The following is a 26,345-nucleotide window of genomic DNA, read 5'->3' as shown; positions in this document are numbered from 1 at the left end:
TGGAATATACTAAGTTTTACTACCCAGAGACAATTACTATTTACTTCTGGCATATATCTTTCTAAATATACTATATACTTTCACATATAAACACCTATACTCACGTACATGCTTTGTACATACAGTTAAGATTGTATTTTTCACTTATTTGTATAATTGGACATTTTTGTGTCATTAAAATTATTTCTATTTTAATGGATCTGTACAGTCCATCATATGAATACAGAACAAAATATTCAACATATCCATGTATTACTAAGTATTTAGTTTAGTTTTTTTTATACCTCCCATTCATTGCAATGAGCACACTGTTGTCCATGTCCACAAGGACATGGTTAAAGACTGTCAACTTTCTAACTAATACATTCTGTTGGGTCACCCATTGTATTAATTATATTTACTTATGATGCCACTAGCATTTTTATTCTCAAAACAGATTTTTTATATTTAAAATTGTACCTTGTAATTGTTTTGACTTGTAATACTTTAGTAATTAAATAAGTTTGGGTAATTTTTTTAAATATTTTATTTGTTTATTTTTAGACAGAAGGGAAGGAAAGGAGAGAAACATCAATGTGTGGTTACCTCTCATGTGCCTCCCACTAGGGCATGTGAAACCCAGGCATGTGCCCTGACTGGGACTCGAATTGGTGACCCTTTGGTTCCTAGCCCGTGCTCAATCCACTGAGCTACACCAGACAGGGCAGTTTGGGTAATTTTTTAATTTTGTTTATTATTTGCATTTCTTTGAATCATTCCTATAGACTTTTTCCTTTTCTTTATGTAATATTAAACTTAAATGGAAGATTAATTAGAGAAAAAGAAGTCTCAAGGTAAGGAGTTGAGGACAGATAGAGAGCAAAACTGGAGCTGGCAAACTGCCCTGAGTGTCTTCCTTTTCTAGTTACAAACACTAAACATGCCTTTGAGACCTGTAAGCAAGATACGTGATAATCTATAGAGTTCACTTTGGACACTGCCATTACTTACAGTAGGAGTTTGGGAGCAGATGGACAGATTATCTTTATGAGTATGAGAAATAGGATAGGGGAAAATAAAGCCTAAGGAAATAACGCCCTGTCCATGGTAAATGATCCACAGACCAATAACCGACATGTACTTCTTCATTCCACTATGCTTGATTACCACGGTTCACACCAACAAACATCTTCTGTTTCTTATGCCAGCCTATTGCATGCGAATCTGCCCTGTAAGTAACAGAATGCAAAGTCATTTCTTCACAGCAAGGAGAATGAGAACTTGAAGCCAGAAACTCAAAGAGCGCTCCAGAAGTCTGTGACTGGTAATACAAAGCAGATGAGCAGAGACCCCCGAGGTTCCAGTAGCCCCACTCTGATTATCAAATCAATCATGACCCATATGATGTGGAAAAGAACAAGCACCCAGAGAAGAACCAGAAACCAGAGAACCACCAGAAACTCCTAACGGGAGCCCTCAGTAGCAGATTTCTGGATGGCAGAGTGAGTGGCAAATACCTCATTTTTTTCCTGGTAATTGGCTAGTCAACAAATTCAGAGTTAAGATAGAAGCATAGATCCACACTAACACATACACGTGTACTGATGATAATTAATGTACTTTGCATGAGATACAATTAGAATGAAATTTTTCATTCTGAAGTGAATTTTGAGGTTGTTGAGTATATTGCGCCTTGGTTGGTCACCAGTTGAGTTGGTCTGTGGCTCACTCAATGACGGTCACACTAGGGTAACTATCACTGTACATACTAATTTGGAATAGGTTGGTGGGCAGAGTGTCTGTCTTCTTTAACATTACAGAGAGAGATTGTTTACTTTCAAAATCCAGTGCAACCATATGTAGATATCAAAATATTATCAGCCCAGAACTATCTGGATAAAAATCTGTATCACTGCACTCTGTTAAGAATCAACCAAACAATCATCCACAACAAACTAACTTGATAATGATGAATCTACATGATTGCAATTTAGCAATTTGTAATTAAAAAAACAAGAATAGCAGCAATTGAAAACTGGATCCAAATCAAGACAAAACTAACAATTCATTGATAACAAAGTACCATTTCCAAAGCTTGCTGAAGTGACAATCAAATGGGTAAGCAGCGCAGAAATTCTGCAGCACTGCCAAGCATTATATGATGGCCAGATATTTTAGTAGCATACTGAATTAGAATCTCAGTATACTCTAACATACTATTATTAGTTTATAACTTTAATAGCCTCTACTAAAGCATTCAGATACAAGCTAGTTTTAGTTATATGAGATAATAAGAGCCTATGATTTATGACGTTTGTTCATAAGAATTCTGAAAAAAATTGCAATGTGGAGTGGTTAACAAAACACCAATAGACCTCAGACCATACTCTGAAAGGCCTACTTGAATGCTGGAGTCCAGAAATAAAAGGGACTTGCCCAAAACATAAATGGCACAGCTGTGCCGGAACTCAAGCTTCGTAATCCCCAGTTAATGTGTTCTTTTATTTTCTCATTATGAGTCCTTGAATTCAGGACTTGGTTGGAGCAGAACAATGTATCTTCAGAGATATAAAAATCTACTCTGAACTTCTAAAGACCTCTGAGTTTCTACCTGACTCTGGCACTAATATATTTGTTGTTGTCGCTCCCCAAGGATGACCTTGGTAAGAATATTATAGTTATAAAATACTTTACTATCGCCTGATTGCTTTCAGGTAAATTGTATCATTTGCTTCTTGGACTTAGCCTGTAAAGTTATTTCTATTACTATGATATAGATAATAAAACTGACTCTGGAAAAACCTGAAGTGTGGATAAGATGTTTACCCAGATTTTCCCCTTTTCTCTTCTTAAAACTTTTATTGACTTTTTCTAATTACAAAATATTATATACTCATGTAGAAATTTTGGAAAGTGGAAGAAGAATACAACTAAGCAGAAAATGAAAATCAACTAAAGAAAAACAGTAATATATTTCTCTCTCTTATTTTCCTGCACATACAAGTATAGGATGAGGATCATGATGTACATCCTCTTGTTATCCTGTTTCACTCCAAAGCAAAAATTGTGCCCCAGCTTCAAGCAATTCATCCTAAGCCTCCTCTTTAATGGCTCTATCAGAGTCATACTCAGAATTAACACTTAGATAGCATTTACTATATGCTGGGAGATGCTCTAAGGTCTTTACTCATATTAACTAACTTCCCACTCTCAAGCACCCAGTGAGGTAGGAACACTTATTACCTTCAGTTCATGGGTGACAAAACTAAGAAACAGAGAGTTCAAGTGCTTCGTCCATATCTTAAGACTGAGAAGTGGCAGAGCCATAGGTGAAGCCCAGGTTCAAGGGCTCTTTACAGGGCTATAAATTGGCTTAGTTAATTGATCCTTTATTATTGGGAATTTAAGGCACTTCTAGTTTTTCTCTTATAAATAGAAGTTTGTTTCTTCATATGCCCCCTCCACAATGGGTTGCCCATTCCTGCTATAGACTTCGCATCAGCCATTATAACAGGCAGCATGTTCATTGGATAAGCTGTTTATGGACCTTCATAACCTGGACTCTTTGCTAGCTCTGCAGTGCCAGAGGGAGAGGAAGTGCCCCCCACCCAAAAGAAAAAAAAATCAACATTTCTTCTGAGAGGCTCAGCAAGGCTAACGCTCAACCGCCAAACACAGCAAGGCCTCGTGGGAGGTGTGGGTCTAATTGGTTCTGTCTGCCGACTGTGTGGTACTGGTCGGCCAGATGGCAGCCACAGTTGCCTGGTACAGAGACCCTCATTACCACCTTGACAAGTGGTAAATGAAATCAGGCCTTAGTGGAAAAAAAAACAATTAGAACTCCTTCCAGATCCTCATCCCTCTCACATAGATGAAAATAAGCTTTCCTGCATGGTATGTAACAGACAGTCTAGACTGGCTGAATTTGCTCCAAAAGAGAAGTTGATGATAAAGATAGAGCTAACATGGGTGAGGATGGGCAAGTGTGAAACTCTTTTCTAAATTACAGATCCAGTTTGAAGGGTATCATTAATAGGTGATAAGTACAATAGAAAATGTTAAGCGAATCCATCATTTCATGAATGTGAGAACAGTAAGCTATCTCAGAAATGAACAAGTATAAAACTTCATTTCACAAATGAAGAGTGAAAGGCTCAGAGAGCTTAGTGATTTGTTCAAGGTCTCACAAGTGAGGGGCTTGGCTCTTCTCACCACCAGCCCTAGAATCTTTTTATCTACAAATTCTGCTCCTTATGTGTTTTTGAAAATATATGTATATATGTTGTTTACATTGTTTCTCAGAATCATCAGCTCTGCCTTCTCTCAGAAAATAAAAAAGAATGTGTGACTAGCAACAAACTCAGTAGCACAGTTTCAAAAATAAAATTAGAGTGTGCTTTTTGTATCTGGCAGCATGAAACTGAAAGTGTTAGTGCTTTAATTTTAATACATACTACAGTTGATTGGTGGTGTTTTTTCAAACTCCTTTTGTGTGTTTTATCATGCTTGTTCTGCATAATAGTCCTCTGAGGTAGGGAGAGACACAGGATGTTATTCTCATTGAATAGATGAATAGAAGGATGTCAAGAACATTTCCAGTTGGCTGTGCATTCATTGGCAGCTCAGATTCAACATGATCAAAGCAAACCTTTGATTCTGCTCTTCATCTTGTGGTCTGAGTCTCATGGCTCTCACAGTTGCACCAGCAAGAAACCTGGGTATGCTTTCCTCCTGTCTCTCCCTAACTCTGATATCCATCCAGTGTCTGAGGCCTTTAATTTCTACCTCCTTTATGTCTCTCAAAACTGCCCTCTTACTTAAGTTTGTTCTGCATCATCCTAGTCAGACCACTATTATACCTGAGCAGGAAGATTTTCATTATCTCCACATTGGCTTTCCTTTTCTATGTCCCCTTCTCTGTATGGGTCAGCTATTACAATATGTCTGTATAACAAATTACCCCAATACTCAGTGGTTTATAATAATATTATAGTTATGCTCATATCTGCAGATGTAAGCTAAACACATCTTACTTATTTCAGTTGCACTTTCCTAAGCTTAGCTGTAGACTGCAAATTTGATTCGGGTCTGCCCTGTGTTTTCGCTATTGGTCTGAATCAGTAGGCTCTTCAAGGTAAGTTCTTCTCATGGTAATGAAAACATTCCAAGAGGACAAACTCAACCACAAGTACATTTTAAATCTTTATTTGTGTCATGTCCATTAAACTCCCATTGGCCAAAGCAACCTACATGGCAAAGCACAACATTAATGGGTCAGACACATACAGGCTATCTCTTTTAGGAGAAACTTTAAAACCACAGATCCAGTGTAACCCCTACTTAAAATATTTAAAACCACCATTTAGTTGTCATTGCCATAGCGTAAATTCAAATTCTTTGACTTACCATTTTAATGCAACTTTGTCTACTCTCTGCTTTCCTCTCATCTCTACCTTTCACTAAACTAAACTTCAGTTTCCCAAATAGAGCTCTGTTCTCTATTATCTCCTATCTTTTCCCCTATGCTATTCTTTTTATTTGAAATTATCTTCCTGCCATCTTTATTTAACCCTAATTATCCTGGGGTCTCACCTTAGACACAGGCTCTATCAAGAAGCATCAGCATCTGATCACCAAGACTGGGGCAAGTGCCTTTCCTAATGTACTTCCAAATCAATCTATGTATAACTGTAAAGCAGATGTCATCATATTATTTAAATAGGTTGTTTCTTTCTCTATCTTCCTCAGTGAGTCTGTAAATCCCGAAGAATAAGATTTTGTCTTGTTTATTGTTGTTTCCAAAATTCTCTCTCAATGTAGTAACCCAAAGCCCAACCTTATTTAATGGAGAAATGCTAGAGGCTTTCACATTAGTGTTTGGAAGAAGTCAATGCATGTTTTATTTCCATTGATCCTTAATATTATGTTGGAGGTATTAGACAATGTAATTAACCAATAGAAAGAAATTACAATAATTAGAAAAAAAGAGGGAAAACTGTTTTCAAATGATAAGACGGTGCACATAAAATCTCAAAATAGCTAATAAACTACTAAAACAGTAAGATAATTTGACAAAATAGTTATAACATTAATATACATAACTCAAGACTTCATATATATAAACAAACACCAGTTAGAAAATAAAATGCAAGACACCATTTATAATAGCAATCACCACATTTTGCTGTGCATAATGCCCGACCATGTTTTTGTGCACATTATAGATGGGATTATTATACCCATGATACATAATAACTATACCCATATACAATGTGCATCCTTATTTTTCCTTCAAAAACTTTGGCAAACAAGTGCACATTACACACAGCAAAATATATCCCTTCTCAGCAGTTTGGCTAAGATCAAGTGTAGTATACACAGCAAAATATGGTAAATGAATAACTAAATTTATAAGTCAAATGCTTAGATTTAAACTTAATAAGAAATGTCTAAACTTTTATGAGAGTAAATATAAAATACTCTTGAACAATACTAAAGTAAATTTTAATAATGGAAAGACGTGCTTGTTCTTGTATAGAAAAAGCTAACATCATCAATCTCTATCAAAATCCCAATGATTTTTTGCAAGAAATATAAAAGCCTATCCTAAATTCATATGGAATTTCAGAAACAAAGCTGGAGAACTTACACTTTCTGATTTCAAAACTAACTATAAAGGTGCAATAATCAAAACAGTATGGTACTGTCATAAAGATAGACATAGAGACCAATGGAACAGAATAGGGAATCCAAAATTAAGCCCTCACGCAAATGGCCAAATTATTTCTTACAAGAGTGCCAAGATGACTCAAATAGGAAAAGATGGTCTTTTCAGCAAATGGCACTGGGAAAACTGAATATCCACGTGCAAAAGTATATAATTAGACCCTTACTAACACCATATACAAAAATTAATTCAAAATGGATCCATCGCTTAAATGTAGGATCTCAACCTATAAAACTCTCTGAAGAAAAAAATAGGGCAAAATCTTTATATTGGGGCTGGCAGTGATTTCTGAGACATGACTCCAAAGGCACAGGAAACAAAATAGAAAATTGACAAATGGGATTTCATAAAAATTTTTAAATGTTATTTATCAAAAGACACTATCAACTGACTAAAACTGAAGAACACAGACTGGAAGGAATATATTGACATATATTCAATAAGAGAATAATATCTAGAATATATGAAGAATTCCTAAAGCTCAATAAGATAACAAACAACCAGATTTAAAAATGAGCAAAGGATTTACACACTTCTCCAAAGAAGGTAGAGAAATGGCCAAAAAGTACATGAAAAAATAGTCAACATAACTAACCATCAGGAAAATATAAATTAAAACAATAATGAGATACCACTTTATACACATTAAAATAGAGTTACTATCAAAAAACAAAACAGTTTATGAGAGAAAAAGTCACACAAATCCAGGAAACACAAAGAGTCTCATTCAAGAGGAACCCAAAGAGGCCAACTTCAAGACATATTATAATTAAAATGGCAAAATTTCAAGACAAAGAGAGAATCTTAAAGGCAGCAAGGGAGAAAAAGGAAGTGACATACAAGGGAGCCCCGATAAGGTTAGCAGCAAACTTCCCAATGGAAATGCTCCAAGCAAGAAGAGAATGGCAAGAAATATTCCAAGTAATGAGAACCAGAGGCCTGCCACCAAGGCTACTTTACCCAGAAAGGCTTTCAATCAAGATAGTAAGCCAAATAAAGAGCTTCCCAGATAAAAGAAATCTAAAAGAATACATCTCCACCAAACCAGCTCTGCAAGAGATGCAAAAGGGGCTACTTTAAGGTAAGGAAGGAAAAGAGAGAGAGAGAAGAACACAGGTATGAAAATGGCAATGAATAAGTACCTATCAATAATAACCTTAAATGTAAGTGGATTAAATGCTCCAATCAAAAGACATAGAATAGCTGAATGGATAAGAAAGCATGACCCACATATATGCTGACTACAAAAGACCCACCTCAGGACAAAAGACTTACACAGACTGAAAGTGAAGGGCTAGAAACAAATTTTTCAAGCAGACATACAGGAAAAAAAGCTGGGGTACCAATACTCATATCAGATAAAATAGACTTCAAAAAAAGGGCCATAAAGAGAGACCCAGAAGGTCACTTCATAATACTCAAGGGAAGAATCCATCAAGAAGACATAAACATTGTAAATATACATGCACCCCACATAGGAGCACCCAAATACATAAAGAAAATTTTAGAGGACTTCAGAAAAGATATTTACAGCAACACAATTATAGTAGGGGATTGTAACACCCCACTTTCAAAAATGAACAGATCCTCCAAATAAAATATCAGCAAAGAGATTGTGGCAGTGAACAATGCCCTAGATGAAATGGATTTAACTGATATATATAGAGCCCTCCATCCCAAAGAAGCTAAATATACATTCTTTTCAAATGCACATGGAACATTTTCAAAGATAGACTACATGATAGGACACAAAATGATCCTCAACAAATTCAAGAAAATTGAAATTATACCAAGCATTTTCTCAGATCACAAAACTCTGAAACTAGAAACCAACCCCAAGGGAAAAAAAAACACTCAAATTATAGAGATTAAATAGCATGCTATTAAACAACAAATCGGTCAACAATAAAATTAGGGAAGAAATCAAAAAGTTTCTGGAAACAAATAAAAATGAACTCACAACAACCCCAAATTTATGGACACAGCAAAGGCAGTCCTGAGAGGGAACTTCATAGCAATACAGGCCTACCTAAAAAAATAGAAACATTTCAAACAAACAACTCTATGTCTACAAGAACTCAAGGAACAACAACAAAGACAGCCCAAAGCAAGTAGAAGGAAGGAAATAACCAAGATTAGAGCAGAATTAAGTGACATAGAGACTAAAAGCACAATTTCAAGGATCTATGAATCCAGAAGCTGGTTCTTTGAAAAGATAAACAAAATCAACAAGCCTTTAAGCAGGCTCATCAAGAAAAAAAGAGAGAAGACCCAAGTAAACACAATCAGAAATGAAAGAGGAGAGATTACAACTGACACCACAGAAATACAAAGGATTATAATAAATTACTACAAAAAAATTGTATGCCAAGAAATTTGAAAATCTAGATGAAATAAACAAATTTCTAGAAAAATAGAATCTTCCAAAACTCAGTGAAGAAGCAGAAAGCCTGAACAGACCAATAACAGCAGATGAAATTGAAGCAATAATTTAAAAAGTCTTGACACACAAAAGCCCTGGACCAGATGGTTTCACAGGAGAATTCTACAAAGCATTTAAGGAAGAGCTAACCCCTATTCTTTACAGACTATTCCAAAAAATCCAAAGTGATGGAAGACTCCCAAACTCTTTTTATGAAGCCAGCATCATCCTAATCCCAAAACCAGATAAAGACACAACAAAGAAAAAAAACTTCAGGCCAATATCTCTGATGAACATAGACACTAAAATCCTCAAAAAAATATTGGCAAACTGCATCCAACAATATATTTAAAAAATCATACACCATGACCAAGTGGGATTCATCCCAGGGATGCAAGGATGGTTCAATATTCATAAATTGGTAAATGTAATACATCACATAAACAAAATCAAAGACAAAATTCACATGATCATATCAATAGGTGTGGAAAAAGCATTTGATAAGGTACAGCACCCATTTATGATTAAAACACTCAGCAAAGTGGTAATAGAGGGAGCATTCCTCAACATAATAAAGGCCATATATGAGAGACCTACAGCCAAGATCAGACTCAATGGGAAAAAACTAAAACCTTTTCCACTAAGATCAGGAACAAGACAAGGTTGTCCACTTTCACCACTTCTATTCAATATAGTATTGGAAGTTTTAGCCACAGTGATCAGACAAAAAAAGAAAATAAAAGGCATCCAAATCAGAAAGGAGGAAAGAAAACTGTCATTGTTTGCAGATGACATAGTAGTGTACACACAAAATCCCATAGACTCCACCAAAAAACTGCTCAACCTAATAAATGAATTTGGCAAAAACAGCAGGATACAAAGTGAATACCCAGAAATCAAAGGCATTTTTGTATACCAACAATGAAACAACAGAAGCAGAAATCAAGAAAAAAATCGCATTCAATATAGCAAAAAGGAAAATAAAATACCTAGGAATAATCCTAACCAAGGAGGTAAAATTCCTGTATGCAGAAAACTACATAATACTGAAGAAAGAAATCAAGGAAGACACAAACAAATGGAAACATATAATGTGTTCATGGATCAGAAGAATTAACACCATCAAAATGTCCATACCAAGCAAAGCGATTTACAGATTCAATGCAATATCTATTAAAGTACCAAAGGCATATTTCATAGACATAGAACAAACACTTCAAAAATTTGTATGGAACCATAAATGACCCCGAATAGCTGCTGCAATTTTGAGAAAAAAGAGCCAAGTAGGAGGGATCACAATACCTGATGCCAAACTGTATAACAGCCTGGTACTGGCATAAAAACAGTCACATGGACCAATGGAACAGAACAGAGAGCCCAGAAATAAATCCAAGTCTCTATGATCAATTAATATCCAACAAAGGGGGCAGCAACATAAAGTAGAGTAAAAATAGCTTCTTCAACAAATGATGTTGGGAGAACTGGACAGCTACATGCAAAAAAATGAAATTCGAGCACCAACTTAAACCATACACAAAAATAAATTCAAGGTGGATAAAAATTTAAATATAAGCCATGATACCACTAAAGTCCTAAAGGAGAATATAGGCAGGAAAATCTCAGATATTTCACACAGCAACATTTTTACTGATATGTCCCCTAGAGCAAGGGACATAAAGGAAAGAATAAACAAATGAAATCTCATCAAAATAAAAGGCTTCAGCATGGCTAAAGAAAACAGTATTGAAATAAAAGGAGAACCAACTGTATGGGAAAACATATTTGCCAATGATACCTCAGACAAGGGTTTAATCTCCAAAATATACAAAGAACTTACACGACTCCACTCTAAGAAGGCAAGCAACCCAATTAAAAAGTGGGCAAAGGACTTGAACAGACACTTCTCCAAGGAGGACATACAGAGGATCCAGAGATACATGAAAAGATGCTCAATATCACTAGCTATCAGAGAGATGCAAATTAAAACCACAACGAGTTACCACTTTACACTGGTCAAAATGGCCATCATAAACAAAGCAACAAACAACAAATGTTGGAGAGGTTGTGGAGAAACAGGAACCCTAGTTCATTGCTGGTGGGATTGCAGACCAGTACAACCACTATGGAAAACAGTATGGAATTTTGTCAGAAAATTAAAAAATATATCTGCCTTTTGACCCAGCAATTCCAGTGCTAGGATTGCATCCTAAGAACCCTGAAACACCAATCCAAAAGAATCTATGCACCCCAATCTTCATAGCAGCATAATTTACAATAGCCAAGTGCTGGAAGCAACCTAGGTGCCCATTGGTAACTGAATGGATCTAAAAACTATGGTACATTTACAGAATGGAATTCTATGCAGCAGAAAGAAAGAAGGAGCTCCTACCCTTTGAAATAGCATGGATGGAACTGGAAAGCATTATGCTAAGCAAAATAAGCCAGGCAGTGAAAGACAAATACCATATGATCTCACCTTTAACAGGAACCTAAACAACAAAACAAGCAAGCAGGCAAAATATAACCAAAGACACTGAAATAGAGAACAGGCTGACATGGACCAGAGGGGAGAGGGGAGGGAATTTTAGGGGCAAAGGGGTAGGGTTTAAAGGAACAAATATAAAGGACACATGGACAAAAACTACAAGGGGGTGGAAATGGGAGGGAGGTGGGGAGGGATGGGGAGAGGGTGGGCTGGGATGGTAGTAAAATGCAGAAAACTGTACTTGAACAACAATTAAAATAAAATTTAAAAAAGAAAACAAGAATAGAAAATAACAAATGTTACTAAGGATGTGAAGAAAATCTCTTGGCAGGAATGCAAAATGGTAAGAACCACTGCAGAAAGCAGTATGGTGGTTTCTCAAAAATTGAAAATAAAAGTACCATTAAAATTAAAAATAGATACCACTATTCCACTTTTGGGTATACAGCCAAAAGAACTGAAAGAAGGCTTTCGAGGAGATATTTCTTTACACCCAAGTTCATAGCAGCATTAGACAGTAACTAAAATATGGAAGCAACCCAAATGTCCATCAACAGTTGAATGGGTAAACAAAATTTATATGTATACAGTGGAATAACATGCATTGTAGAAGGAATAGGACTTTTCAATTATTTATTTGATGGTACCTGCAAATTTTCATAACTTCTATTGGGTTGGCCAAAAAGTTCATTTAGTTTTTTTCATATGATGGCTCTAATAGCATTTAGCTGTCTTTAACTTTATTCAAAACAATTTTGTTAGATTGTATTGTGACAGCTGTCATATCAGTGTGCATTAAAAAAACATCAAAATTGGTGTATTTTGTGCAGCCATTTTAATGTTGAAGATGAAAGAAAATATACATTTTGGATATATTATGTTTTATTCTTTCAAGAAAGGTAAACACAGAACTGAAATGCAAAAAAGATTTTTGCAGTGTGTGGAGAAAGTGCTGTGACTAATCAAACATGTCAAGAATGGTTTGCAAAGTTTCTTGGTACTATTGACATTTTGGCCAAATAATTCTTTGCTGTAAGACTGTCTTATGCATTGGAAGATATTTAACAGCATCCTTGGCCTCTTCCCACTGCATGCCAATAGTAGGAGATAGCCAACATACTCAAAATATCCAAATCAATAAAGTTATTGGTGAAAATAAAAAATGTGTCTTTTATTTCATGAAAAAAACTAAATGAACTTTTTGGTCAACCTACTACAATATAACTATTTTAAAATGGTTTTATTTAAAAACAATCCAAAATTTTTTAAAAAACCTTGTTTATACTTGCAACACTTACAAATTCCAATACCCCAAGAAGAGTTACTACATCTGTGTTAAATTTATGTGCTACATTCGTCCCAACTCTTTTAAGCAAATAACATAAAACCAGCATTGCTCAGGAGTCATTTCAGGCTATGTGATATCCCCAAGTAGTGTTTTGTGATTCAAAGTAAAGTAAATAAGAGAAACCTACAGCATCAAATATTTTGTAGGTACTCTGGCAACATGAAACATGGTGATTCTTGATGAGAATTTCCCATTATATTTTCATTGACACTTTGGGGACACCCTTGGCTTTTAAAAAATGAGAGCCAAGATGATTCATATTAGTGAAGGGATAAATATGAAACCCCACATGCACTTAGCCTGAATAAGAAAGACATCATCAACATTCTGACACTGTTTCTCCACTTGTTCAAATTTGGTCCTGGCTGAGAGTCAGCAAAACACAGAGCCCTGGCCCACATGGAGTCTACAGCATATTGAAGGGAAGTACATAAAAATAACAAATGAATACACAGTATAGTTTTAGAATTTATAAAATGTTTAAAAGACATTGTAACACATTCTTCATACCAGTCCAGGGATAAATATTTTCCTCTTTAATGGAGGAGACCATAAAATTTAGTCAGTGATGTCTAGGCCAAAAGATTTTGGGGGCAAGAATTATACCTGCTGTGTTCACTTGAACCAATAGTGATGAAAATAAAGATACTCAATAAATTTTGGTGTTTAAATGAGAGGGGCTAAAGAACACCTTCACCCCATTGGAATGATGAAGTATTGATAAACACTTCTTTAGAATATTACAAAAGTATAGCAAATTCTCAAAGGCAAAAAATATATATGTGGCAAAAATGGATATATTTTGTTACTCATACTCTCACGTTTCAAAGAAACATATTGTTCTGAACACCACGTCTGAAATACCTCACCAAATATTTTACAGAATGAAAGTGCTCTGTGGACTGAATGTGGAATCTCTCTCATCCTAGGGTAGTGGTGAAATGCAGAGTTCGAACCTCATCAGCACAACTTACAAGGGAACCAAGTCTGGACAATTTTGACTTCAACTAGGCTCTGAATGCATCCATCTCTCTCTGTTATGCACCTGTGTGCACCTATGAGATTTTCAATATTTAGTTTCCTTCTCCTGTACTCTTCCTTCTCTCCTTCTCCTCCCTCACCACTCAGTCTATTCAAATCCATGTGTAACTCACCTTTCGAGCCTAGACTTAAATGTCATTGCTTCCAGACCTGGACCACCAAGTCCAGACTAGGTGACTCCCTGGACTGATCTGCCTGTGGCCTGCACTGCAGGTTCTGCTGTCATATGTGTTTGCTGTGCCTCTTACTATCCGCCAGCTCTGTGAGAGCAGAGGCTGGGTCTGTTTTGTTCACTGTAGGTCTGTAACCTACACTGTGACCTTCACTGTGACCTTCATCCAGACTAGGTAAACCATAATTATTTCTTAAATGAAGAAATAAAGTGACTTAATTTCTGCAATGCTTGGCTATCAAAATATAAAAGGGTGCTATAGTATCTATTTTATAGGATAGTGCTAAGGATTAAACTGAATGACATAAACAAAGCACCTATATGGTATCTATACAGACTATGTGCCCCATAAATGTTTTATCACTTTTATGCCTGTTCTAGAACTCTCTGCCACTCCTGCTCACTCTGCCCATTCTAAAGAGATCTTGATTTTCTTTGAAATGCTTCATGACTATTAAGCACCTGTAGGTGGCTATTCATACTGATAGGTTATTCAACAGGACTTTTGATTGCATACAGACACTCAATTTTCGGTGAATCCTTCTGATAATGGCTCCTTTCAATGACCTGATATTAAAAATTACCATGTACCTTGATTTGTACCTGGGATTTTATTTTAATCAGGTATGGCAAGGTGACAGATATAGAGACAACTGCCTTTGACAGAAGAATTTATTATATATGTTTTCCATGAGAGAAGGTCATACCACACCATGCAAGGCCACCTGGGGAAGCAACAAGGTCAGTCAGGAGGTAGGAGAACATGAGGGTGAAACACAGACCACAGCCTTTATCAGGGTTTCCATGAGAAAGGCAAGGGAGAGTAAGCAAATTAGGACTGGCTGATTTAAATGAGCTGAGTGGGCTTTGGGTATAAGTCCCTAGTTGTCTGGTGTACAGACCTGGGTTGATTTCAGGCAGGGGAATATTGGATTTGTGTGTGACGGTTAGTTAGCTAAAGGAGGTCATTAGGGATATGGACTCAGGCCTGGTTGGTTTGCATATGAAGTGTGTGTTAGCAGGCAGCTGTTCACTCTCTCTAGAAATTAGTTAGGCCTGGTAAGAACAGTCTCTCCAGCCAGCCAGGCCCTTTAGGATGTCAAACCATCATAAAATACAGAAAATAAAAACGTGGTTAATATACCATATTCCAGGGCAGGAGGGAATAGGATTTTTATCATTCTCTCCTGTTCCATTATTTATTCTATTGTAACCTTCAAAAACATCATTCTTGGGATGCAATGATCTGGGCTATTTAACCCCTGCTAGTCCATTCTTGACAAAGCTCTCAATTGCCTTTGCTTTCCCTTCTAAATTTGCTAATTAAAAGAACCTGAGGATGCCCTTATTTCTAACAAGAACCTTACTTTGCTGATAAACACTTTATGTTTGACCTAATTTTTCTCTCTATACAAATACCTTCTTTCTTATACCAATGAAATGGTATCTAATTATTAATATATTTATCAAATCCTTGTTAATTACATAATGCTGAAGATGAATGACACTGAGGCAAACTTTCTTCTTTGGGGCTCAATAGCCCAGTGACTGCATGGGCTAAAGTCATCTGGAACTGGGAATATATTTTAAGGAATTGGTTGGCTCACTCATACTCTCTTCTTTTCTCTTTCTCTTCTCCTCTTCCCTTCTGAGACTTATTACCATTTGTCCTTGTTTCTTGAAAACTCCCAACCAGGCAACTGTCCATTGCAGCTCTGTACCAACTGGAGACCAGTCCCTGTCCTATATCTATGGCCTCCCCAGGAGAAAACTTAGAGACTGGTCCTGGGAACAAATGGCAAATAGGGGCTCTGACAAATCTGAGGTGTGTATACTGAGAGCACATGAGTTGTTTTCTATTGTGGATGAAGGGGTATTATTTGTTGACCATATATTTTGAGGTGGAGCGGATAATAAGACAATCTGAGGATAGACTGGTGGACACCAGACTCCATAAATCTAAGTGGCTTTCCAGGAAGCTTTCCTGGGTCGTTCACAGCAAAACCTCAAAAGTCTCAACTGAACTTCTCATCTTCCTCCCACTTTCCTCCTCCCAAATCTAATGGTCTCTAAAATATGTTATTCTGACTTCTCATATAGTCAAAAGTTATTTTGTAAAAGACAGATGATATGCCTACCATAAGGAGCGTCCTAACAGAGTGTGTGCTGAAATGATTTGCTTCTTTTCTTCTGAAAAGAAGAAAATTTATGAGAAGTGTTGAGCAATACAGTGACTACTTACTAATAAAACCTCTATGACTCTTTAGTTCAATCATATTTTCTGGTCTGAAACACAGTTTACATCAGGGACTCTATCCAGCTTCTTTCCTCCATTCCTACCCCCTCCACTGACCTGAAGCTGACTACCCATTACAATCCCTGGGACATCAACCAGCTCAGCAATGGAAATGGACATTTCTTCAGTTCTGTCCTATGTAAAAAAAAAAAAATTTAAAAACCTTTCAGATTTTTTCACTTAGCTTAGTAACTAAGGCCTAGTCCTCAATAATCTGAATATATCTGTCGACTATGTCTAAATATAAGCATATATTAGTTATAATAAATACACAAGAAATGTGAGAGATAAAAAGATAGGCTAGAGACTAGATTATGATGTAGTAACTAACAGCCCCCAAATCTCAGTTGCTTAAAACAATAAAGCTTATTTTTCATTGACATTATATTTCCATAATGAGTTAGCCATAGGCTCTTGTCAGTATTGTCATTATCTTCACTCCAAACCCAAGATGATGAAGCAGACCCTCTGGAACATTTCTGGACACATGGGAGAAGGAAATAAAGAGAGCTCTGGAAGGGCTCATGTCAGCAGTTCCGTCATCAACCTGGAAGTGGCACATGTTCCATCTGCTTACATGTCATGTGGCCAGAACTGGGCACGTGGTCCTACCCAAACACAAGGATACCAGGAAGTGCGGTTTTACCATTTGTCCAGCAGGGGCAATAATAGGAATATTTAGTGCTGCTTTAAATACTTTTAATGGTAAAAGATTTCAAACACATTTTATTTCGGCAGGCCTCTTTTCCTTCCATGTAAAATTAGATGAGGATGTTCTGTTTTATATTTAATTTTCAGGTGAACTATGAAGAGCTACTCTGTTTTTTAAAACTTGCAGCTTCACATGACTCACTGGAAAGCAAGAGAGTTGTGGACAGCACCCCGAGCAAAGCTGAGGGTGGAAACCGTCATAGCAAAGGGTACCTCCTTCCCTTTTGTAGGCATAGTATTCCTAGGCTTCCAGTGCTGGCAGGACCCTTGAAGGGCATTTGCTCTAAAAGCGCACCTCATGCAGAAACATACTGTTCATCAACACACTTGGCTTATGCTTATAGTTTTCTCTCTCTATGTTGTGTATAGGTCGGCATAGCAAATTATTTGCAACAATTGCATATGCTCCTTAACATCAAGCAGTGTTGTTTTTATGAGGATGCCATATAAAAATGAGAAACCTCATTATGAAATAAGAAATGATTCTATACTAGAGCAGAACTCATCTGGAGTGTGATTCCAGAAATATGTTCGGTCAGTGACCTCCTGGGCTACCGGTATCAGCACAGAAAAGTTGAGGTATAGAAATCAATAATCCCTTCATATAAACTCAGGGGAAAGAAATTATTAAAATAAAAATAGGATGTGAAGAATATCACCACAGATGAGACACAGTAAAGCATAATAATTTTTGCATTGTCCAAGGAAAAAGACACAATGCAGTGGTTAGGAGCATGACCCCTTTGCCAGAAGCCTGGGCTCAATTCCTGCTTCTGACACTAAGTGGCTCTGTAACCTTGGGCCAGTCACTTACCCTCTCTGTGCTTCCATTCCCTAACTGTAAAATGGGAATGATAATAGACTTCACCTAACTCCAGAGATTTGTACCAGTGACTGAGTTAATCAATGCAAAGGTCTTAAGAAGGCCCTGGTACATAGTAAGTGCTATATAAGTGTCTGTTACTATTTTCCAACTGTCCTTCCAGAAGATACTCTTTTTGTTTGCAAAGAATATGACATCTTGACTAAGAGCCATGCAATAGGAAGTTACCTCTTTACTTTAAGAAAGAGGTAGGGTACTCTGTACAAATGTCCCTGGGCCAAGTCGCCCCCAGCGTGTGTCCTTTTTGACTCTGATACCTCATTCAATGAATGCTCACTGAATACCAGCAGCTTGCCAGACACACTTGCTGGGCACAGTGGATTCAGAGGTAGGCAAGTTCCAGTCACTCCTTCAAGGGCTTACAGTCCAAAGAAAGTGATGCCACCATGCAGACATGCCAGACAAACATCATTCTGGGAGGAACTGTCCTACTGATAGCCATAAAGCCCTATAAATTTTTAATCATCAGCAACCACACTTCATATAATACAGATTGTGAGATTTGGGCCCTGAGAAGTAAGAGACTATGTACCAGAAAACCTGGCCACTCATTGGCAGATATGGGTCTTATGGGTCCTAGACAGGAAGCCTCTCCAAAGTCATGGATTCATGTCTAGACTAAGTCATGTCTCCTTGTCATATGGTTCCACAGATTTTACCCATCATAACAGACATTTTACTTGTAATTACTTATTTGACATTTGAAGTTAGGAATTGTGTCTGTCCCGCCCAACTCAGTGTCTAGCACAGATTTAGTGTAGTTCCTGGCACACAGGAGATGCTCAATAAATATTTGTTGAATGTAATTGGCACCTCCAATTATCCAAAGAGCTTGCATCACTTCACGTGCAGGGACATCTGGATATCTACCCCATAAAAAAGGTGCATAAAGAGATCAGTTTGAACTCATCGGAGAAGGTGCTGCTTTATAGAAACCAGACAGTGTGTGTGTAGAAGTGCAGGACTAATGGCTTGTAATGAATCCAGGCTCTTTGTTAATTAATGTGCTGCTCAGGACAATGTCCTCTGTCATGCCCTGTCAGGTAGAGCTTTTAATGAGGCAGCTCTGTGATGCTTAAAAAGCCTCCAGCATCACTAGTGGAGCAGGAGTGGCAACAATCCTCATCACTTAAGTTGGATGAGATGAAATCAACTCCTGCAGCAGGTTTTCTAAGAACCCCCACCAGCTGTGGCAAATGGGTTCCATACAACACCTGCCCATTCAGTAATTGGTGCTTAGAGATGGGGGCCAGGGCCTCATGAATTCCTAATCCCGGAAACTGGCATTGCAAAGAAAGAAAAGAAGAAGAAAAACTTCTGGTTTGAATCTGGAACATATAGATACATCTGACTGACAAGACCCAAGTCACATGTCCCAAGCAGCAAGGAGAGGCTGATAAAGAAAATAGCTGGCATTTTCCTTTGCTGGAGTGAGAGGCAGGCTCCTGAGCTGGGGAACTCCCTGAACAATGATGGAGAGATGTGCAGAGCTGAGTGACCAAAACAAAGACATATAACCACTTCTCCTTTCTTGTACCAAACTTTTGGAAAAATATTAGCTATTATTAAGTAATTCTGATACTTTGGTGCCAAAGCTCAAGGAAGAATTACAGAGCAAAAAGAAAATGCAATATGACCTTTAAGAAAGTTAAATATTATCTAAAAATGGTCAAATTGCAGGTTCTATATAGCATTTCCCAGGAATAGTAAGGCACAAAACAAACTCAACCACACCTATGGAGCAATCTACTAAGAGAGTCAGACATGAACAATGAGTAGGAAAATAACAATGATACTGCAACATGAGGGAGACTTAGAAAGGAAAAAAACAAGGATCTATAAAAGAGTTTATCAAGCAGGAGGTGCTGGAGCACCCTGTGGGCCTACTGTGTGCATCAGTTCCCAACTCCTCATTCAGTGACAACATATTGGTAGCTTTAAATCAGCCAGGTGGGAGTATTCACAGCACGAAAATCAGTAATACTCCAAATCCAGGCTTTTATCTTAAGGAGCTGGTTGTTAAAGATTTACCAGGACACCACTGCAAGTAAACTAATTTGCATGAATAGGGTTTGGGGGATGTCAAAGGATGTCTCTCTAGGGAAGTGGTGCTTAAACTGAGACTATGGAAATTAGGAAGAGCTTCACTGCAGAGAAAATAGTTTGGCCAGATCTGGAAGGATACAAACATTTGATAAAAAAGTAAATATCTCAAACTAGTTTCATAAAATAAATGATACTCCATCAAGCTGCTATTTTCACCTGTTCTGTAAAATAATACAAGTCAGTTAGATAAACCATTTAATTAATTACATACATTTGAATGCCATCCGATAAATAAATAATTACTCCCAAACTCTTCTGGGTTTTCTAGATACAAATAGCAGAGTCAAGGATAATGCAAGAAGTTTACCTGGTTCTAGATTTCTCCCTATATAGGCTCCCTGGGATCTGCTTTGCTTTGCTTTGCTTTGCTTTGCTTTGCTTTGCTTTGCTTTGCTTTGCTTTTGACAATGCACAGTTTGGAAATTTGATTATCTGGGCTTAAAAAAAAATAAAAATAAGATCAAGCAGGTAAAGTAAACTACTATGAACACTTCTAATTTTTTCTATCAACCTGGCGAAAAGAGGGAATAGATCACAAATTTGGGGCTACATTCTAGTCGAACGGGTTGGTTCCTCTAGTGTTGTGCTCACTAGAATGGAAGAGATTTGAGTTACTCTATGAAATCATTACATGCAGTCCTATGACCCGGATGCTGAGATTGAGAAGGCTATACTGGGTGCATCCTTGGTCCCCGGTGTAAAACAGAGGTGAGGGATATAGTATGAAAATACACAGCAGCTTCAAGTGGATCATCTTTTCACAGACTTTCCCCTACCCCTCCAAGCAGTACTGGCCATCAAAACTCCAACTCACAGTCAGAAGTGAACAAGAGCCTATTGGAGACCTTAAAGATGGCACTGAGGACAACCAATGGCAACCTCAGCCTAGAGAACCTTAATCTGAGTCTTCAAAAAGAAGATCACTCATTCTTGGGCTACCTGCCCCCACCCAAGGTAACCAAAATTAGACTTCGGATTTGTTCCTCTCTAAAAGTCCACCTCAGAGCATTGGGTCTACAGTAAGGAGCCAAAGTTATGCTCCGGGTTCTTCCTGTGGATCACATTAGACAGTTTTTTGTTTCTTTGTTTTCTGTGCTAGAGAGGAGAAAAACAAACAAGGAAAGGAACTGATAAATGTGCGGAATTGCTGCAGGAATTACTTATATGGAGCTGTGTTTTATGTTAACAATACAGAATATGAAACTACCCAAATTATATTACATAGTGAAAAACAAATATTTTTGCCAAGGCCAAATGTTCATTTCTCACATCTTCTACCAGCTTCCATGAGTTCAGCATGTGGTGTTCCATTTCTTAGGCACATCAGACTGATGTGATATATTGCTGACAGAGAAGGGTGTCCTTTTTTGGAGCATTAATTAACAGTGCTGATGCGTTTCATGGAAGGAGATTCAGAACCACAAACCCCAGTCAGGAGGCTACCCAGGATATAGGCAAAATAATAATTACCACTAATACTATAATTCTATTAACAACTCATCAACACCAAGCTTTCCTGAGGTCTCACTAAGTATTGTGCTGAATGCTTTACTTACATCATCTCATCTACCACTTACAAAATAACTACAAAATCTAAGTAGTTGTTATAATACACACTTAATAAATCTTAAAAGCTAAGTCTCAGAGAGGCCATTTGAGTCACCACCCAAGGGCCTCAGCTAGCAAATGGCAGAGACAGGATTCAAAGTACAGAAACAAACTAGAAATTAGGAACCAGAAATGGAACACCATTAGACAGAAAATACCTGGAAGATTCCACTGGGCTCAGGGCATGAAAGGTAGAATTCCAGAGAAGAAGAAGGAATTGAAAATTACAGGGAAGGGAGATGGCTAAGTCTCATCGGGAAGATTGAAAAATACTTGTCATCTAGGTAAATGGGAGTTAGAATTCAGAGTCCGAGAATTTAAAAGAACAAGTGATGACCCCAACTGGTGTGACTCAGTGGATTGAGTGCTGGCCTGCAAACTAAAGGGTCACCAGTTCAATTCCCAATCAGGGCACATGCCTGGATTGTGAGCCAGGTCCTCAGCAGGGGGCATGTGAGAGGCAACCACACACTGATGTTTCTCTCCCTCTCTTTCGCCCTTTTCCTGTCTCTAAAGATAAATAAATAAAATCTTTAAAAAAAGAACAAGTGATGTTTACTAAGGAAGCAAGGATACAATATGCTAAAAGTGGGTCTTTATCCTAGCACAGAAGTAGCTTTCTCTGTGCTTTAATTTATAGAGTTAGCTAAGCGTGCAAAGGCAAAGCTCATGAAAGTGTATGTGTGTGTGTGTGTTTATTACACCTGCAAGCATGTTTTACTGGAAAAAGAGACAGAACTCTATAGGAGATTCCACATGTCCTAAATAGGTATTTTTATATTCAGGGTGCAATCAGTAAATAGATTAAGAAGCATCAATTTTTTTTGTTATTGGAAACTATATAGCACCATCACTAAAGCCTGAATGTTCGAAGATGATACTGACAGAATGGAACATAAATGACTTGAAAATCAAAGTCAATTTCCTTAAATTCTTTGAGTCTCAGACTTTCATCTGGAGAAACTGGGTTCCAAATATCTACCTCCTCTGATGTTAAACAACATAAGTGTGTGAAAGCACTTAGCACACTGTGTGATATCAGAGGACCGGCTATCAGAGCAGACCTTGACCTTCTCCCCCAATGGCTGGTCCCAAAAGCTTAAATTTGTGGTTCATTTCCAAGGAAATGGGACACATTTTCCTGAAAGCTGGTCTGCCTCTCATGAGCCATCTGGCATCTCTTAAGACATCTGGAACGCACTCAAAGTATATTACAGTTCTGGGAGGCATATAAAATACAATTCTGTTCCTCCAGAATGTGAGACAAATTGAGGCCCAAGGGACAGTGGATACAAGAAGCAGCAGTTTCAGCTCAACATCCTTGCTCTTGGACACAGGACTTCAGAGTGGCCTGGGCAGAGCCATCTGAGTTAGAGGGGTTTTCTTTTTGTCCAGTACTAAATCTCTTTGGGGTGCAGTACAAAGAACCATAGACCTCCTTCAGTTTCTTGTAAAATCTATGCACCCTGTGCTGGACAGAAGTGGGGGACTGAGGCACATATTCAAAGCCATTATTTCAGAGGGTTCACAAATAATCTATAGATTCTAAGATACATAAATGCAGTCTTGAAGGATAATATATCAGTCTTGTCATTCAAATCAATGAAATCAATTACCTGTCATCCTCATTCTATGAACTCACTCATCTTGTTCTTCTAGCCCGTCTTTGATGCAATGGTGGCTTCTGGAAGGATTGCTGAGGCAGTGTGGATCCCTTAGCACATATGTTTACTAACCTTACTTACTGATCATTACCCAAGTAGATTCAATAGGTCTGTAGAACCTAAGAAGCTTCCAAGCACACAGGCTCAGTTTAACCCTTTTTGTATACCATATGTATTCTTCATCTCCTGGACTCATTCTCTTTCCACTGTATCTCCCAAACTATTCCCAGACCGTCCTCCCAGAAGGAGCTAGCTATAACACAGGTGGCTGAACTTCTAATTACTCTGCTTCATTTTCATGCAACTTCCTCCTTATCATCAACAGGGAGTCCCATTACTGAGTAAACCTGGGGTTTGCAAATGTGAGGTTTGTTCCAAGACTCCAGCTATGACACTGGTGTACCTAGTGACTAGTAAGAGAGTCTTCTGCAGTTTTTCAGCTCCTCTTTTGTATTTGGTTGTTTCTATATCAGTATACTCTGCCCTAAAACTATAAAATTATTTCTGCTTCCTTTTTCCCAGGTCAACAGCCGTCTTTCTGATCAATATGGCATGTTTATCCTATGCCTGCATTCAACATGTTATTCACTCAGTGTGTTTTGGGAACTGTGATAAGGCTGAGGAAAACAGACTATTACCAAGTCAGGAGCTTGAGAGAAAAGCAACCTTTTAACATGTTGTCACATTTCTGTGTAACAAATGAAGTGACAGCAGTAATTTTGAACACAGACAAGCACCAACCTAGCCTAGCCCAAAAATTCTACAGAGACGATGCCAACCAATACTGAATCTTACAGGGTAGGTGAACTTGTCAGAGAACTGGGGGAAGGAGCAGAGGCAAAAAATCAGAACAGTGTTCTAGGTAACAGCACCAATGAGAAAGGGCCCTGCAATGAGAGAGAGCATGGTTAGATCAGGAAGCTGGAAGTCATTCATAGGAGCAGAACGTAGTGAGTATACGGTGGCTGGGGACGGTGGGAGGTGCTGCTCAAGGTGACACTAGAATGGCAAGTAGGACCTAATTTATGAAGTTTCTATGGAGTGTGAATTTTATCCTGAAGGCACAGAGGAATCATCAAAGGATATTAAACAAGTGAATGATGTGACCAAATTTGGAGTTTAAAAAGAGCACTCTAATAGAATATGGAGAATTAGAGGCAGAGAAACCCTTTGGATGGCTGGTCCAGTAATTCAAGCAAGAAATTAAGAGGATTTCAGCCAGGGCAGTGACAGGAGGGAGGGGATATTAAGGAAGTACAAAAGCGGGCCATGATGACTAATTGAATGTGGCCCCGAATTAGGAAGAATCAAAAATGATTCCCAGGTTCTGGCTTTGGCAACTTGGTGGATGGGGGTGAGATAGGAAAGAGAAAAGTTTGAAGGAATATAGAAGGTATGACAAGTTCAGTTTTGAACATGTTGATTTTGGTTGAGAGATTAAAACTATATAATGATTTAAGGATCTGCAATACAGAGTTGAAGCCATGAGAGTAGTTAGGATTACTAAGGGCAAAATGAAAAGTGAGAAGGGAAGGCTGAGGAAGGCACTGGTGGTTAAGGAATAGACAAAAAGAAGCTAACAAAGGAGACTAAAAATAACGGAAAGGAATGCAGGAATGATTGAGAAAGCCAAGAGATCAGCCTTGTCTCATGCAGTGAAGGGACCATGTGTAATTAGAACTGAAAAGTATCAAGTATCCATTAACTCTGAAACCATGGAGGTTACCAGTGACTTTGTAAACACAGTTTAAATACAATGATGGGGTAAAATGCAAATGAAACCACAAATGGGAGAAAAGGAAGTTGAGGGAGCATCTGTGCACCACCCTTTCCAGGAGCATTTTGGGGAAGAGAAGATTTACTTCACATGCCATTTTCTAAATAAGATAAATAATTTATTTACATTTGATTTTTTTAAATCCCTTATTAAATAGAAGAAACTTCACACAATCACTTTCTTACTGAACAAGAGTCATCATTATAATATTCATCCTTTACAGGATTTTAATAGCCCAGAATAACACTAAATTGCCAGGGTTTTCTGGTAGAAATTTCTACTACTCCTCCACAACCGGCAGCAGTCATTCCTTAGCAGCTATCAATCAATCTGCTTCTAGGAACCCTGATGTACTATTTCTGATCTGCTGCTCATTTTAGCCTTGAGCAAAACTCAATATTGCCAGAGGTAAATAAACTGTTTTTAGGATAACCTTTTAATACTGATATTTAAAAATGCATTAATATGCTATAATCATGGGACTAAATCAATTCTTATTTATGGAGTAAAATGATATAATGTGAGTAATTTCCACCACTTGAAATTTATTTTTTGCTAACCCCTGTCCATACACACTCCACTCTTCGGTATATTCTCATTCATTCTCTTCCTCATTCATCCATGTACTCATTTATTCATTAATTATTGAACTTTTATTTTTTAACAATGTGCTGGGCAGCAATGATAGGAAAATGAAACACCATTCCAGTCCTCCGTAAGCCACTATCTTGTAGAGAAGCTCTAACAAACAGATAATCATTGCCCAGCATGGGAGGGGATATAAAATATAGTAGAGTGAATAATGTCAAAATACACGCAACTTCTATGAAGCACCGTGCTCTTTCTCACCTGTATTGACAAGGCTTGCCTTGTGCCTAGAACTTCCCCCAGTCCCTTCATCTCCTGGCAAACTCTTAGCCATTTTGTATGTTTCATATTGATCTTTTTTTCTCTTTTAAGCTTCAATGATATAACTCCTCTACACCTAAAAATATTTGCAAGTTTTAAACCCAGATTTGTTGTTTGTTTCCTTCCATACAGACAAATGAAAAGCGTCTCTTTGCCACTGTTTTAAAGTCTAGGTTTTATTATTATTCAAGTGTGGTTAGACCAACAGGTCAAGAGA

At 37.6% G+C, this 26,345-nt stretch overlaps 1 protein-coding gene across 1 annotated transcript in view; it reads left to right on the top strand.

The window, feature by feature from the left end:
• Window positions 1–26,345, top strand: part of CUNH1orf87 (chromosome unknown C1orf87 homolog) — a 123,038-nt gene that overhangs the window by 65,213 nt on the left and 31,480 nt on the right. The window contains 5 exon segments of the mRNA XM_053655642.1: window positions 1,245–1,350; window positions 1,353–1,481; window positions 15,871–15,999; window positions 17,269–17,390; window positions 20,935–21,124. Coding sequence (XP_053511617.1) covers window positions 1,245–1,350; window positions 1,353–1,481; window positions 15,871–15,999; window positions 17,269–17,390; window positions 20,935–21,124 — 676 coding nt within the window.

Source organism: Artibeus jamaicensis, unplaced genomic scaffold (genome assembly GCF_021234435.1).
Source record: "Artibeus jamaicensis isolate MK-2021 breed Jamaican fruit bat unplaced genomic scaffold, CSHL_Jam_final scaffold_1019, whole genome shotgun sequence".
NCBI lineage: Eukaryota > Metazoa > Chordata > Mammalia > Chiroptera > Phyllostomidae > Artibeus > Artibeus jamaicensis.
Note: the sequence above shows the minus strand (reverse complement) of the source record. Positions and strands in the feature narration are given on the sequence as shown.